The sequence below is a fragment of the Carica papaya genome, chromosome 3 (genome assembly GCF_054855325.1).
Source record: "Carica papaya isolate Zhongbai chromosome 3, ASM5485532v1, whole genome shotgun sequence".
In the NCBI taxonomy this organism is placed as follows: domain Eukaryota; kingdom Viridiplantae; phylum Streptophyta; class Magnoliopsida; order Brassicales; family Caricaceae; genus Carica; species Carica papaya.
The window spans coordinates 19,297,030-19,311,934 of NC_142311.1; the positions used below are offsets into that span (position 1 = coordinate 19,297,030).

The following is a 14,905-nucleotide window of genomic DNA, read 5'->3' on the forward strand; positions in this document are numbered from 1 at the left end:
CAACCCCTTGGCCAAAAAAAAGAACAATTTAGGTTAAAGTAGTTGTAAATTTTAAGGTTAATATAGATGAAAAAAACAACATAGTCTGGATAAAATGTAAACTAAAAGCAGTCGTTGAGGTGTTGACATATTTAAAGGTATTTTCAATCGAGCCCAAGATTAATTTGGCTACAATTTTTTTTTTTTTTTCTTTTTAAATGCCAGCATATCCATTAATGTTTTCCAAGCTAAAAGGTGGTGTGGAGCTGATGAATTTTTTTAATCAAAGTTTTTCTACAAATCAGCACAAGATTAGAAATTTATTGAAAACTTTTTTAAGAACATTATCTTTCTTACCTACCTTTTTGAACTCTAACGTATAACTTAAATAATTTATTAAAATTAATTAAAGACGTGGATACCAACATGATTTATCATCGAATGCCATCACATAAAAATTTGTTTAATTCAATTAAGGTCATTTTTCATGTGCATACATATTAGTATTTAACTATGTGATTATCACTGTCTTTTCTTATATTATAGATAATTAAATTGGTTGTTTCTATATATGAGTTTCTCTTTTATGTATATATATATATATTTTTTTTTTATTAGGAAGTCTTTTTTTTTTTGTTAACATTATATGTTTTTTTTTTCTTTTTTTGAATTTTCTTACTAAAATGACCGGTTATTCACTTTCTAAAATATCTTCGTTCGTGTAACTATTTATTTCTTATTGAGTCTGAGAGCAATATTTTTTTTTTGTTAGGTGCTCTGTCGTTTTAACTTACAATTAACTTGTGAGTTAGTAAAAGATTTAGATAATTTATTTAATATCTCTTTTAAATTTGTATTACAATTACTTTTGGCACTCATTCCTTCAATAATGATCGTAAATATTAGTTATTGTTGAGATCATGAGTCCATCTTTTATGAATGAGTATTAATCCCTACTTGTTGACATCCTTTCACTATGTAAACCTAATGAACATATATCTTCAATACTTTTCTTCTGTCATATATTTTAAATATTTTATAATTATATACTAATAACTCAATTTTAAATTTTTTTGATTTATTATATGTTACTTCAACTTTGTCTCGTACATTTTATTGGTGTTTAAATATATTTCGATCCAAAAGCACAAAGGAATATGTTTATTAACATCAATTTGAACATCCCTTCTCTCTATAAAATATTCATAAAAATTCGTCTAAAAAATAGGGAAAATAAAAAATTAAATCGAATTACTTTGAATTAATCTAATAATAAATTCTTCTTTCTTTTATTTTTCCCGTTACCATCCTGCCACTGCAGTGCAGCTGATTGGGCGTGTACCGGCGAGGAACCCAATCTTAGTGCACCAGTTCACCATATATTGCTACACCCGGGAGCACCTTAATAACTCCTTTCCAGCTTTCATGTTTTATCCTCGCTTAACGAGCGACCAGTAAGGATCATTGTAAGGAGAATATCCATGGACCTTCTCGCCACCTGCAATCTCTCTGCCCCACTCCACCGGAAGCCGTCGCTTCACAGGCGACTTTCTCCGACAACCACCAGAACTTGTAATGTAAGTTCCCTGAAATGCCGCCTTGACATTTCGTCGGAGCTCCAAGCTTCAGTAGGTACAACCAGTGTAACCAGTAATGGCTCTTCCACAGTTCCTACGCATAAAATCACCGTGCACGACAGACAACGAGGGGTCGTCCATGAGTTCCTCGTTCCCGAGGTACGGCACTGGCCTCTATTTGTTTCTTCGTGAAATGAGAGATTGAAAGCTATGGAAAGAGAAACGCTGTAATTTTGATTTAAGTAGAATTTCGGCAATTATCGTATAGTTGAAAGTAATAAATGTTAATTTTGATTTAAGCAGAAGTTTGACCTTGTGTATTTCAATTGACTATGTATGTATATTTTGGGAATAAATTTCCTCGGAATGCAGGATCAGTACATATTGCACACCGCTGAATCTCAGAATATTACTCTTCCATTTGCTTGCAGGCACGGTATTGTTCTCCCATTCACTTTAATTACAGATAGTGTCTTTCTGCCACTAAATATGAATGCTAATAAGAACGAACGGATTCACGCACATTAAGCATCTTTTGACGGCATACCTTTTTGGTGTGGATTGAAAACCAGCTAAGGCTATTTCTTCCCTATCTGCATAATCAAGTAGTAGGTAGGCATAAGAAACAATTCAGGCAGCTAATAGAGATAGGCTAAAGAATCGCCCAGATAAGAAGACAGCCTAACACGTATTCGCATTTGTATGTGAAAATATTGAGTTGGGAATTAAGATTCTGAAATCTTAAGTATTATTTTTTGAGATAATTGGCAAGTTATTTAATTATTTAGCAGTCCGTTAACTTTATTATGATAGTTGACATAATTGATAGGCCGGCAATATTTCTATGGAAAGTTATCAAGTTTGTGAAAACTCAAGCATCTTATTTAATTATTTAAGAGTTGTATAGTTTGATGCTACAAAGTCTGTGAGTAATAACAAGAGATGAGCAAGGTTTTCAAGATCTGATGGTAGACCGTTAGTTATGATACTATATGGAATGATTTGGTTACTCGTAAAACCATCTTTATTTTGTGGGATAAATATTATAAATTCACCTTTCTAATTTACTGTTTTTTCTTTCAAAATTTCATTATTTATCTGATAGTGATAAAACTATCAACTTTTTTTAATATTTTAAAATGAAATAGAATTGTTTTTATATCTTTGGTAAGAATGGCCATTAGTTTGGAAGCCAACCATACTTTACTGGCATCATTTTTCAGAATCTGTTCGGATTGAGGACTCTAGTGAACAGTAGCTGGTCCTTACTAGACTTAAGACTATCCCAAACAGTAGCCAGTCTGGACCAGACTGAGGACTGTCGTGTACCAATTCAGTCTGGTTGTTAAGCCTGAAAATACCTTTTTTTTAAGAAACTTTTTTTTTCTTTTTCAATTTCTTTGGTTTCCTGTTAATTAATAATGAGAAGATGGGGAGGATAAAGGAGAATGGTGGTTTTGTACCAATGTTCTACCCTCAATCCATTCATCCAACCAGAAAAACACGCTGTTGAGAATGACGAGAGTAATAAAACTTAAATCTTCTAGTTGATAAGAAGACTTGTGGTCTAGAAACCAATGACTATGGTATAGATGCATAAATATCAATGCCCACAAAAGACAACAGTCCATGAAAAGGCTAGCAATAAGGAAGAAAGAACTGTTTGAAGCTTGGAACCCTCAGATCAAATTTTGAACAACCCATTGAAATGGAGCAATAAAAAGAATAGAAAGGAGAAGCTCATGAAAGCAATTGGATATTGCTCAATATCTTTCACCTAAAGAGAGGTGGTACTATGTTTAGTACAAGGAGGAACCTAAAGCATTTATTGGCTCTATCAGTGTTTAGCTGAATAATAAACATGGAGCATATCATTACTGGCACTCATTCAACTCAGCCCTCTCTTCTTGCCTCTTGACTCTCAATGGGTGACTCATAGGTTCTTGGCTCTCACCTGATTTGCCGTCTTGAATCCTCTAGACTCTCCTTCTCACCTCTTGCCCAACCATCCGTTAGGTATGCCTCCCCTAAAGCTGAATCAGAATTGGCACAACTACTATCTTGGGAGGAGGTATCCTTGAACGAAAACCACAACTGTCATGGTTAGACTTAAGCAAAAGAAGGAAGTTCAGTAAAATTTAGCAAACTCAAATTTCGTTTTAATCTCATCACATAGTAACTAATTTCTCCCAATTCTTTTGCATTGTCTTCATGTCAACTGTTACAGGTTGGGTCATACATAATTCTTCATAAACTCATTATAGCTAAATCAAATATTTGATTGTAGTTTCCTCGCCATGCAGAATATTAAAAAATTCTACAGGTAATTGCACAGACAAGTCATATTGCTGGCATAGAGCAGTTTGTTCTTCCTTTGGTTAGTCTTCTATTGTCTTGCTCCCTTTTATTCGGCCAGCCAAGAAGCCCTTAGAAAGTCTTTCTATTTGTGTTGTGAGTTCCTCTTGCTTCTCTTCCATTCTTGCTTGGTCATCCTGGCAGATACTTATCAAGGTGTTGAACTATGCCTGGAAAGCCTCGAAGTTCCCATAACAACCTACTCATGTACCAGATTGCTATGGCCCTTGGTCAGGGACCTTGTGATGAGACCAGTCATGACCAAATCTTCCAAAAATGAGACACTTCTTTGTTAGAATTTTTGCCTTGTTGCCCTATGTTGCTAACCTAAGATTCATCCAAGAGAACCCTCAATTTCTTGAGACTGCACTCAATAGATTTAATGTTCAAATGTTTTATTCATATTCCAATTGGCCATATTCCAATCGGCAGTATGTTAGAGGAAGCTGAACCGGCTCCTATTTTTTAGGATAAGCTTATGTAGCAATCTAGTAAATAAATCAGCCTCCCAGAGGAGATTTGTTCTTCTTGCTATGGTTCCCTTGCTCATATCACATAGCCAGTGAATTTGATTAGAGGAGTCGGCATTGGTTGTGTCAACATGTCAGCAACATGAGGTTTGATATTAGAAAAAACATGAGGTTCTGTAGGATTTCACAAGAGACTAACAATTTGCATATAATTTTTCATATTGCTGAAGATCTGATTTGGATTGTTGTTACTGGAGCAAATAAGACATCAATTCTTGTCTTGTCCTTTGAGATACATCTTTAGCTAATGGGATGTAATTATTTCCAATCAAATGCTGGGTAGTAATTAGGGAATCCCAGTGCTTGACATCAACAGAATCATCGAAGTTATTTGAAGCCGTACTCACCTAATAGCAAAAGAAGAAAACCTTATAATAAAATGAAATCACCCTTGAAAGCCTGCTAAGACAGAAGACTTAATTTCGAAAAATAAAAGTGTACATGGTGCAGACAAGTTAAGATGGAATATTTTTAGGATTAGAAAGTGTTTTTTTTATAGTATTTATGTAATTCTTTTTTTTTCTTACATTATATGGACTGTCTGGGACATATGTTGGGTATTTAGAAATATTACCTAAGTTTATGAGTTATTCTCGTAGTATTTTGTTTCTTCATTTTCTTAGGATGAGGTGGCATCTTATTATGCAGAATAGTATAGCACTTTATTTTATTTGGTGCTTTAGGTCCAGTGTTTCAATTACCAAAGGAGTTGACAATCACAAGTTGTCAACTTTTGCCCTCATGAATCCAAAGATGGTGGCCAAAAGAGGTAGCAACCAAAAGTCGCATAACTTGTACCACCTCTTGTTGCATAAAAAATGATAGCAATCTCAATTGATTAACTTGTTTAGTTGCAAAGATTGCTATTGGCTCTTTGATACCCTTTTTGCCTATATCAAAATATTTGGTGTAATGAGGATTTATTGTTATATTGGAATAGAATTTGAAGCATTTGCTTCTTTAAATTTTGGTTTCTCTCCCTTCAAGTCTTTTTTTTCCTTTCTTTTTCTCTTCCTCTCTTTTCTTCCCCCTTGCCTCAGTCTTTTCTCTCTTCCCCTCCTAATCTTTTCTGTTTTTACCTTAAAATGGCTAAAAGAGAACATGTGACAGGCAGCTTGTGTTTCCTACATCAATTGAAATTACTTTCATCATAAAAACTACCTCCATTATAAACCAACGAGAACATGTTCCATAGAAACTGACATAACACTCTAGGCCCAATCTAACATAGAACCAATCTCTAGAAAATAGAGTAGGGGGCACGCCTGTGACAGGCAGCTTGTGACACGTTGGACCATGGTCAGTCCACCAACAAAGAGGCTGGCAACATTGGACTTAGGGTGGACGCACTGGAAACAAGCATATATAGATAGTAACTAATTGTTCTATCTCCTAGGGTTTTGGCACCTAACAACTCTTATTTCGTATTCTTTTAATGCCTAACCAGTCTTTAATACCAAGTTTGCCAAAAAACCTTGTAACTTTATTATTGGTTAGAAAGAAAAACACACGTTTATTTATAGGGATCCATCTACTAAGTAAAACAAAACTGAATAAGAAACTAACTATATAAGATGGTTTTTAATTTTTGTTTTGTTCTATAAATTTAAAAAAAAAAAAATCTGAAAAGCTTAAGTTTTTTTTTTGGCTTATAAGCTGTGATTATCTATGTTATATCAACACTATTGCAACAAATTGTATATTATAAGAAATACAATTCCTTATCAATTTAGAAAATCTAGTTCATATGTATTCTGTATTAAGTGAGAGATGAAGTTGGTCACTTATACCAGTTGTAGTTCAAAGTCTTAAAACTGCAACTTCATGATTCCCGTGAGAAAACAAAAGGTTGATCATAGCTCTAGGTTCCACTTGACCATTTGATCAAGATTGTTGAGAAATAGCTGGATTAAGAGTACAATTTCTTTTACTTGTTCTCCTTGTTGTGAAGGACTAAAGGAAACTGCATGTCTTATCTCTGTTAAAGAAAGAGAAGCCTTTATAGAGTTAAAGTTTATCTTGACTTCCAATTCTTATGCTACAATTCAAATATTGTATATAAATGTAGAAAGTACTCAATTTCTTGCTGATAAGGGAACTCATAAATGCTATCTCATAGCAAGAAAGAAAAATAATGCAAAACTGTAAAATCAAAATGAATCATAAATCTAACTAATATTTCTTAAACCTCTATACAATGAAAACATATGAAATTATTAAAATACATAAATATTATGCAATTAATTATAATGTTAAAAACAGGTTGTCTTAACTTATGTTCTTTCTGCTATTTCAAAAAAAAAAAAAAATTGTTTTTTTTCTGCATCACATAGCCCATCGTAGAACACATCTCATGATCCCCGGAGCATTTGACAACTTGAGTCTTGTCGGGAATTTAAGTTGAAATTCCACGTGCACCTAGGATTAAGAACATTAATCTCTGTAGTCCTGTCATATCCATTGCAGAACCACTTTATATAAGTTGGAAAAGAAGAGGAAGTTTGGTTCTTATATTAAATTTGAGCAATTAGATGGTTTAAGATAGCCTTGGTGGAAAACTTTGTGAGGATGGACTCCAGATCTTAGGTTTGTGCCAGCCTTGCCACTGGCTTAGAAAAGAAACAGAACTCTTGCTTATATTTCTGGTGAGCTATCTATCCACTTGGTCCCTTTTTTCCCGAACCATTCTCTGATCACATTTCTGCTGCTTAATTAAGTGATAATTTTGTATTTATAACACTGTTTCTTTTAGTCTGGGTTTAGTATTAGAATTAATTAAAATCTGACTGATTTCTTAAACAAAGAAAATAAAATCCTTTCCAAGTTTAAAATTGGAATGCTATTCTTCCTCTCTGTCAAAGGGTTGCTCTATGGTTAAATCTTTTAATTTAATTTTTCTTCTTCCTGATAATTTGAATTCTGTTATTAAGGATCGATGCAAACCTACTTTACTGATATATTTATCCCTGGTGAAAATTTTCTGCATGGCAGGTTGTTGTACTAGTTGTGCTGTACGTATTAAATCTGGAGAAATTAGACAGCCGGAAGCCCTGGGAATATCTGCTGAACTAAAATCAAAGGCATGCCTAGAAATACGTAGTTACTTATATAATGCGCCAAGAAAAAGTTAACGATGAACCGGGTCCTGAGTCCTTAAAATATATAATATTTTTTTTCCATTCTTAAGAATTTTGTTAATTCTGGGTTATCAATTGCAGCTAAAAATGGAAGATTGTACTGTAACATTTTTGTAATTATATTTAGAAGATATTTTTTGGAAAATCTGTTTTTCAAACAATTATTTTCTAAAACTCGTATCATATTTTTATTTTCTAAATATTGTTTTTATTTTCTACCTATAGATTTTTATTCATGGATGTAAATATATAAAAAAGTTCTAGTTATATCAATTGCAGCCGTAACTTCAACTTTGTACCTCAACACAAGAGGGAAAAAAGGAAAAGATTAGGCGATCAAGATAATACCTGCAATCAATTAGTTGATGTTATGATTGTATCTGAGCTTTTGTTCATAAATTCAGGGCTATGCACTTCTCTGTGTGGGCTTCCCATCCTCTGATGTTGAAGTAGAAACACAAGACGAGGATGAGGTAATGTATTAAGTGACAGCTGTTCACTGGGTTAAGCTCGAAATACATAAAAAGTTATTGCTGTGAATTCTCACTTTAAGCATAATATAAGAACGTCGTTAATGTTATTTGAGCCTAGTATGTTATTTGGAGAAGAAAGTTTGAGTTAAATAATATGGAGTTACCCTGATTGAACTTCTGTCTTGTATTTGTGTTTACTTGGATCATTAGTTACATTTTGAAATGATTGAAATGTTCAGGTATATTGGCTTCAATTTGGAAGATATTTTGCACGTGGTCCAATTGTAAGTTGGTTGTTTCTAACCTTCTTGAAATATTTGAATATCTGGAGTTTTTAATGCAAATAAATTCTGGGCTCTTTTTGGTAGGTGTAAATGTTATCTTGTTTTTATTTTCTAAATTCATACATGCTTATGAAGTTTTTGTCTACGAAAATATGTGAAAGCTTGATATCTACCGGTTAACTGAAGTATAAACAAAATAATTTTTTAAAACCACTAAAAATGACATTTCAAAATATTGTTATTCTTGTGGTTAACTAATTTTTAATTGTGAATAAAATATATATAAGTTTAGAAAATAAAAACTAAAAAAGAGTTTTCTGTACAGATGGAACCTTGTATTCTTACTCTCGTTGGCACTCTATAATATCATTTGCTTATCTGCTTGTGTCACAGGAAAGGGACGATTATGCGTTGGAGTTGGCTATGGGTGACGAATAAGGTTAAGCAGAATTTTGAATTCAAAATGAGTTATCTCTAGCACCAAGGCTGCTTCTTCCATATCCTATATCTCTCTCCATCTTGGTGACATCAATCTCTTCAGATGCATTTTTGCCATTTATGTATAATTGCTAGTAATTATTTGTGCTATATATGTGCTCTGTATTTTATATCTCTTCTGTTCATATCTGTTGTGAGTCGTGCTGTGTATTTTACCTCAAAAATGTTGACCCATCACTATGCACATTTTAAGGAAAATCTATCATGACTTGAGTTGATATATCAACCTAAGTTGTCATAATTTCTAATTCTAATTTTTGTGTTATTCGAGTGTAAAACAATAACACAGATGTATTATGCTCTTTTTCACCATTTTGGATTTCTTGGTGATGATGAGGAGACATTTTTTCAAGTAAACAAGGAGTTGTGTTACAGGCAAAACAGTTTGTAACAAGTCGTTTCTCAATAGTATTTTATTTTTCTTTTCTGCTGAAAGAAACAGTTTACAAAATAGTTAATTTGGGTTTTCATAAGAGGTGGTATTTTCCAGTTGCCTACTTATAACTTTGCTTTGATTGTCAGCCATTGGATTGAGCACATCTACCCCATTAGATTTAATAGGTAGAAAACACAATTAATTGTTATTTTGGTCCTTTACCCTACGACTGATTTCAGAATGTTTAATACAAATCTCTCCCTTCACCTGCTTCAAGTGAACCATCCAACAGTGAGTTTACGATTGAAATTGGTACTCCATTTCTCTTCTTTCTTTCTCCTCCAATTCTATTTGTGCGGATTCAAAGCAGTCCCAGATGTCAAAGTGCATGATTACCCGAACATGTGGGTTGAAACAGGTGGTGGAGCCCCATTGAAGGTAACTATGTGAAGAATGTGTATGTGTATGTGTATGTGTGTATGTACATATATATATATATATATATATTAGGTTAAAGGGAGAAATGTTCCAACGTATAATAGGTGTACAAATGCCTCAATTTTTCGAAGGTATAAAAACCTCCTCTTCATTTATAAGAAGCATCTCTAGAATTAAAATATAGGATTTTTTCTAAAATCACCAATTCTCTCTTGTTCTCTATGTGTTTGTTTTTCGTTTCTTCTTTACTGATTCTCAAAGATCAGGTTCCTTAGATGTTCTACATCGTATCTTTCCAGAAAAGTTGCAATCTCTACAAAAACAAAATAATGGGAGAGCTTCTTCCTTCTATAGTTGCTTTTATCAAAGTCTTTGAATCTTCTTATATAATAGCTTGTTTTTTTATTTATTCATTCATTCTGTATTAGTCTACATTTTGATTAATTTTGTATAATCTGAAATTCGGCTATAGAATTTGATAAAGTTGATTATTTTTCTTTAAGCTTGAACTTTTAATTAAAACTAGACTCGTGTATGAAACATACACGAGATAAGACACGTGTGTGTCAAATCCTATATAAAATAAGTTAGTTTGTGTGTTTTGATGGTAATTCATTTAACATGACCCGCGTTTGTCTCTATATTAGTGTTAGTTTGAATTTTGTCAAAAATATTTATTAGTTAAATTTCTATAAACTAACTACTTAACCTAAATCCAAATTAGTTTACAATTTTATTAGTTAAATTTCCTATAATGTCAATTAATGTTAAGAATATTTACAATTTTAAAAATTAATAATCGAGATCGTTAGTCTTAATTTGATTAGTCACTAATAGAAAAATGTTAATCTCTACTATTGTTAGCATCAATTTATTTAAAAAAAAAAAAAAGACAAATATGATGAATTTTGATTCGCAAAGAGTGTAAATGGAATACAACTCATCTCTCTAATTCATTTGTTTTTAATAAAATACTGGTCTAAAACAATTAATTAATTAATTAAAAAAAAAAAAAAAAAAAAAAGAAAATATCCTGAATAATTTTATCAAAGTGTTTTCCTTCATTTACCACTTTCAGTCCAAGTTTCATAACATTTGAATTTTAAAATATAATTTTTTATTAAAAGCTAAAATCATTTTCCAAAAGGTTACAAACTAAAAGTATTCTGTCTGTATTTAAACTTATTAAAAAAAAAAAAAATTTGATTTTGACTTTTGACTTTCATGAAAAAATACTTCTTGATTTACTTCTTTTGGCAGTCTTTAAAAATAAATATTATTAAAACATAAAAGACAAAGCTAAAAAAAAAATATATATATATATATACTCTACTACTATTAGATTTGACAAGTTTATTGGTAGAGGTGCTAAATAAGACTTGCATACTCTAATTTAGGTAGCACGTCAAAAAGAAATAACAAAAACTAAAAGCAAATTTCATCTCAACATTGTCGAACATGCTTACAACTCAAAAAGCCTTCTCGAAATATATTTTCTCATAATAGATTCATGGAGGAGAAGATCACGCAGTGAAAAATGAAAAAAGAAGAGAGAAAAATATATACATGGGAGTTAGTAGAGGCCATTTTCTTTCTCTACCAACATTCATAGATTCAATAGAAAACCAGAGTAGTATCCCACTCTGTAAATAAACCCATTCACGCATTGTACTTCTGTTCTGTCGTGCTCGTTGATGCCTGTATGATTCAACAAGCAAACATTTTCTCTTTTTCATTCAAGTAATAAAGAATCTAATGGCAAAAAATTAAAAAAAACAATATTAAAATATTCAATAATCTTATAGGAATAAAATATCATGTGTGAATGAAATTTTTAAGTTCATCATATGAATTTTTAACTTAAAAAGAATTTGAAAGAAAAACAAGCCAGATGTGTAGATTGATGCGACTGATATAGATGAAAATAAACAACAAAGTTTCTATCTTCATTCCCACATCTTTAATAACAAAAATTTACTCAACCCTAAATCAAGAATTTGTATAATTATGAATTTAGAACAAAAAAAAAAAAAAAAAAAAGAATAAACTAACCCCAACTGGTGTGACAAAATTGCAAACTGCACATTTCACAGATCGTGCTCCGTATTGATACATCAGTAACATCCTGCAGTTCCCACAATTGACATGTGCCACTTGATTCGCTGCCATCATCATTTTAAGCAGGATTTAATTTTACAAACGAGAACCAAATATTTATTTATACATGAAGCTTTGTGTATTCTGTATGTATGCATATGCATATGCATATGCATACTACATATATATATTACCTTCTAAGGCAAGGTTGACTGTATGGCAACAAGAACATTGCACGCTTGTGGCTCCCCGGATGTACATTAGTAATGTGTGGCAGCCTCCACAAACCAACTGGGCCATTTCAGTGCCTGTTTAGAGTGTCATAATTAAATTACTCTGATGTACAAACATATGCATGCACGCACACACACACACACACACACACACACATATATATATATATGTACACACCCATAAGTGTACAGACTTAAAAACTTGCCTTAAAAGTAGTAGTACTTGTGAGTTAGAATTTTAAAACTAGTGTTAAAATAGTTTGTACCTGGTGGAGGCACAGCTGTTACTGCACTGCAGACGGCGCAACATACAGACGTTGCTCCCACCGGATACATCAAAAGGTTTCGACATCCGGAACACACAAGCTGACTTTGGAAACCTACTTGTTACACCACACAACAAATTATCTTCTGTAACGTTTTATCAATAATTTATAAAGGTCACAATCATTGATTTCATCAGTCAATTTATTAATTCAAACCTGAAACTACATCTGGGTATTACTTTTTTAAACTAAAATAATATTTCATACACCACAAACCAGCTTTGCATCTTTCATATATGTACACACACCAACAACATAGCACCTTGTTAAATGAACAAATGAGGCAAATCCAAGTTGAAGTGCCATTTCCAAATAGGTAATATAAACCCATTTGTTTATATTACCAGAAATAAGCTTTTAACAGAAAATTAGCTACCAAGCAAGTGAGGTTAACCGAAATTGAATATATATTAATAATTTGGGAAGACCCGTTTGATAGAAATATACCATTTGCAGATGGGGTATATGGAGGAGCCGGTGGAGTTGGATACGGAGCAAGAGGAACTGGCATTATAAAATTTGAAGCGCCCAAAATTTTTTCTCTCTTCCAAGCTTTACGGCCTAAAAAACATAGACCCATTTGTTTTTCCCATTCTAACCAAATCTGCAAGAGGCAAGAAGCCAAGAATCAAAAATTAAATAACATGAAAATAAAGTGGAAAAGATTGGAGAATACCCACCCAATTCAGGAAAGGTTTCAGTTGAACTTGAACACGTTTAACGGAGTAGTGTGGAGTGGGGCAAGCACATACCCTTAGCAAGTTGAAGATGGAGTTGAGAGAGAGAGAGAGAGAGAGATATGTGGACAATAAACAAAAAGCAGACTACGAAAGAGAAAGTTGGACTCTAAAAAGAAGTAAAAAAAAAAAAGTGACTTTCCATTTTCCGCATTTCATAAAACTAAATTTTTTGCTTTTGAGGGGGTAAAAAACAAAGTTTCTTTAGTTTTTTGTCTCAACTCCAAAAACATTTATTATTTATTATTTTTGAAAAAAAAAGAAGAAAAAGAAGGTGAAGATAAGGTTAAGATCTGGATTGCAAATCAATAAAGCCTTTTTTGTCTACCTTTTTATATGACTCTTTCTCAGTTGTGGCTGTACCGGAGGTATATTCCGAATCAGTTATTCTTTTTTTACTTTATTCATTATAAATAAATAAATAAATAAATTATTAATTTAATTCTCAAATTTTGATATTTATTACAGTCTAATTTTTAATATTCTTTTCATTATAATTTTGTTTTTAAATGTTTCAATCAATTTTTATATAATTTTTAATAGAATAAATTAAAATAAATAGATTAAATATTTATAGATTTTAAAAAATAATTACGAAACAATTTTTTTAAAAGAAAATTTTATATATAAAAAAACTATTTTTCTTTTTATTTTTTATTATTTTGAAATTTAAAATGTGTTGTTTTTCAAATATGCAAACATATTTTATTGGGTCATTTGAAATCTCAAACAGAATTGTTACTGTCGCCTACAGACTGACACTACCTCCAGAACTATCCAGGGTCCATAACGTGTAGCAGCCCCAGAAATTTAAAATGGAATTTATATTATAAATATCAAATGCGGAAGCGAAGTCAAAATTTGAATAACATCCCTTACACTAAAACCAAAAACTTGCTCACAAAATATAAAAGATCAAACTACCTAAAGGAAAAACTTGAAAGTAAAAGCTACGAATATGACTATGGAGACTCTAGGCGTCCCATTCGTCATCCTACTGCGGAACCGGCTCGGGAACGATGTCCTCTTGATCTGAAATGATTAAATAAAGAATGAACTACACTAGCCCAGTAAAGACATCACGATATCTCACCGTCACGGAGGTAAAGGTGGGTAGAAAACACAAAAAGACCAATGGAGCATAATTTACAACAAATCCTTTTATTAATAATAAAACCTTTACCATTCACTTACCTCGGTGAAATTCATAAAACAATATACGAAAGCAATAACATCATCATCATCATGAAACCATATATATGAACTGTATAACATAATACCTATCAAACTTTTCGTAATTCAATCGTTACACAACATATTTTTCTAATTTACCAGCCCACTAGTATCCATGGGGATCCATAGGGGTTCCGCTACCCGTTAATCCTTAACACTTGAAACCACATTCCAGGTCCCCATACCCCGTCCGGTATGGACACCAAACCATAGACCTCATTATCCCGTCCGGTATGAGGGTGAAACGGGCCGTCCCCATACCCCGTCCGGTATGGGCGCCAAAACACATAAGATCTCCATACCCCGTCCGGTATGGGAGACCACAATCCCGGTAGGGTTCCCTACGGACCCGGTCCGTCCACCATTTCCCAGGATATCTAGTCAGGCTGACCACAGTATACAATTTCCATTTATATAATCTTTCATTCTCCTTTTCCCTCAGTTAGCATTATCAATCACATACAAACAAGCAAAACGATAATTTATGTCAAACAGACAACATACAGCATCAATATCCCGGTCATTCAATCCATAATCAATAAAACAGTAAAATATGCACACGAAACTATAAAATGAAAACATCGAACCTCATGCTGCATTGAAAACTGTAAAACAGGCCAAATAACAGTTAA

At 32.5% G+C, this 14,905-nt stretch overlaps 2 protein-coding genes across 4 annotated transcripts; one reads left to right on the forward strand and one right to left on the reverse strand.

Moving 5' to 3' along the window:
* The first annotated feature begins 1,350 nt into the window (after window positions 1-1,350).
* On the forward strand, window positions 1,351-9,059 carry FDC2 (2Fe-2S ferredoxin-like superfamily protein). Its single transcript, XM_088216187.1, has 6 exons — window positions 1,351-1,715; window positions 1,929-1,992; window positions 7,433-7,521; window positions 7,983-8,051; window positions 8,291-8,335; window positions 8,729-9,059. Exons 1-6 carry the CDS (start codon window positions 1,461-1,463, stop codon window positions 8,771-8,773), a joined length of 567 nt encoding a protein of 188 aa, XP_088072313.1. The 5' UTR covers window positions 1,351-1,460; the 3' UTR covers window positions 8,774-9,059.
* A 2,004-nt stretch (window positions 9,060-11,063) lies between these two features.
* On the reverse strand, window positions 11,064-13,201 carry LOL1 (lsd one like 1). 3 transcript variants are annotated; one of them, XM_022039893.2, is made up of 6 exons: window positions 13,056-13,201; window positions 12,751-12,907; window positions 12,244-12,357; window positions 11,939-12,052; window positions 11,700-11,809; window positions 11,064-11,345 (listed from the first exon to the last, which is right to left on the reverse strand). In XM_022039893.2, the coding sequence occupies exons 2-6, from the start codon at window positions 12,881-12,883 to the stop codon at window positions 11,307-11,309; spliced, it is 510 nt and encodes a 169-aa protein (XP_021895585.1). In that variant the 5' UTR covers window positions 12,884-12,907; window positions 13,056-13,201; the 3' UTR covers window positions 11,064-11,306. The 3 variants fall into 3 exon arrangements, with proteins under 3 accessions (XP_021895585.1, XP_021895584.1, XP_088072314.1); XM_022039892.2 differs by having other exon boundaries at window positions 12,984-13,144; XM_088216188.1 differs by having other exon boundaries at window positions 12,751-13,128.
* Window positions 13,202-14,905: the final 1,704 nt, after the last annotated feature.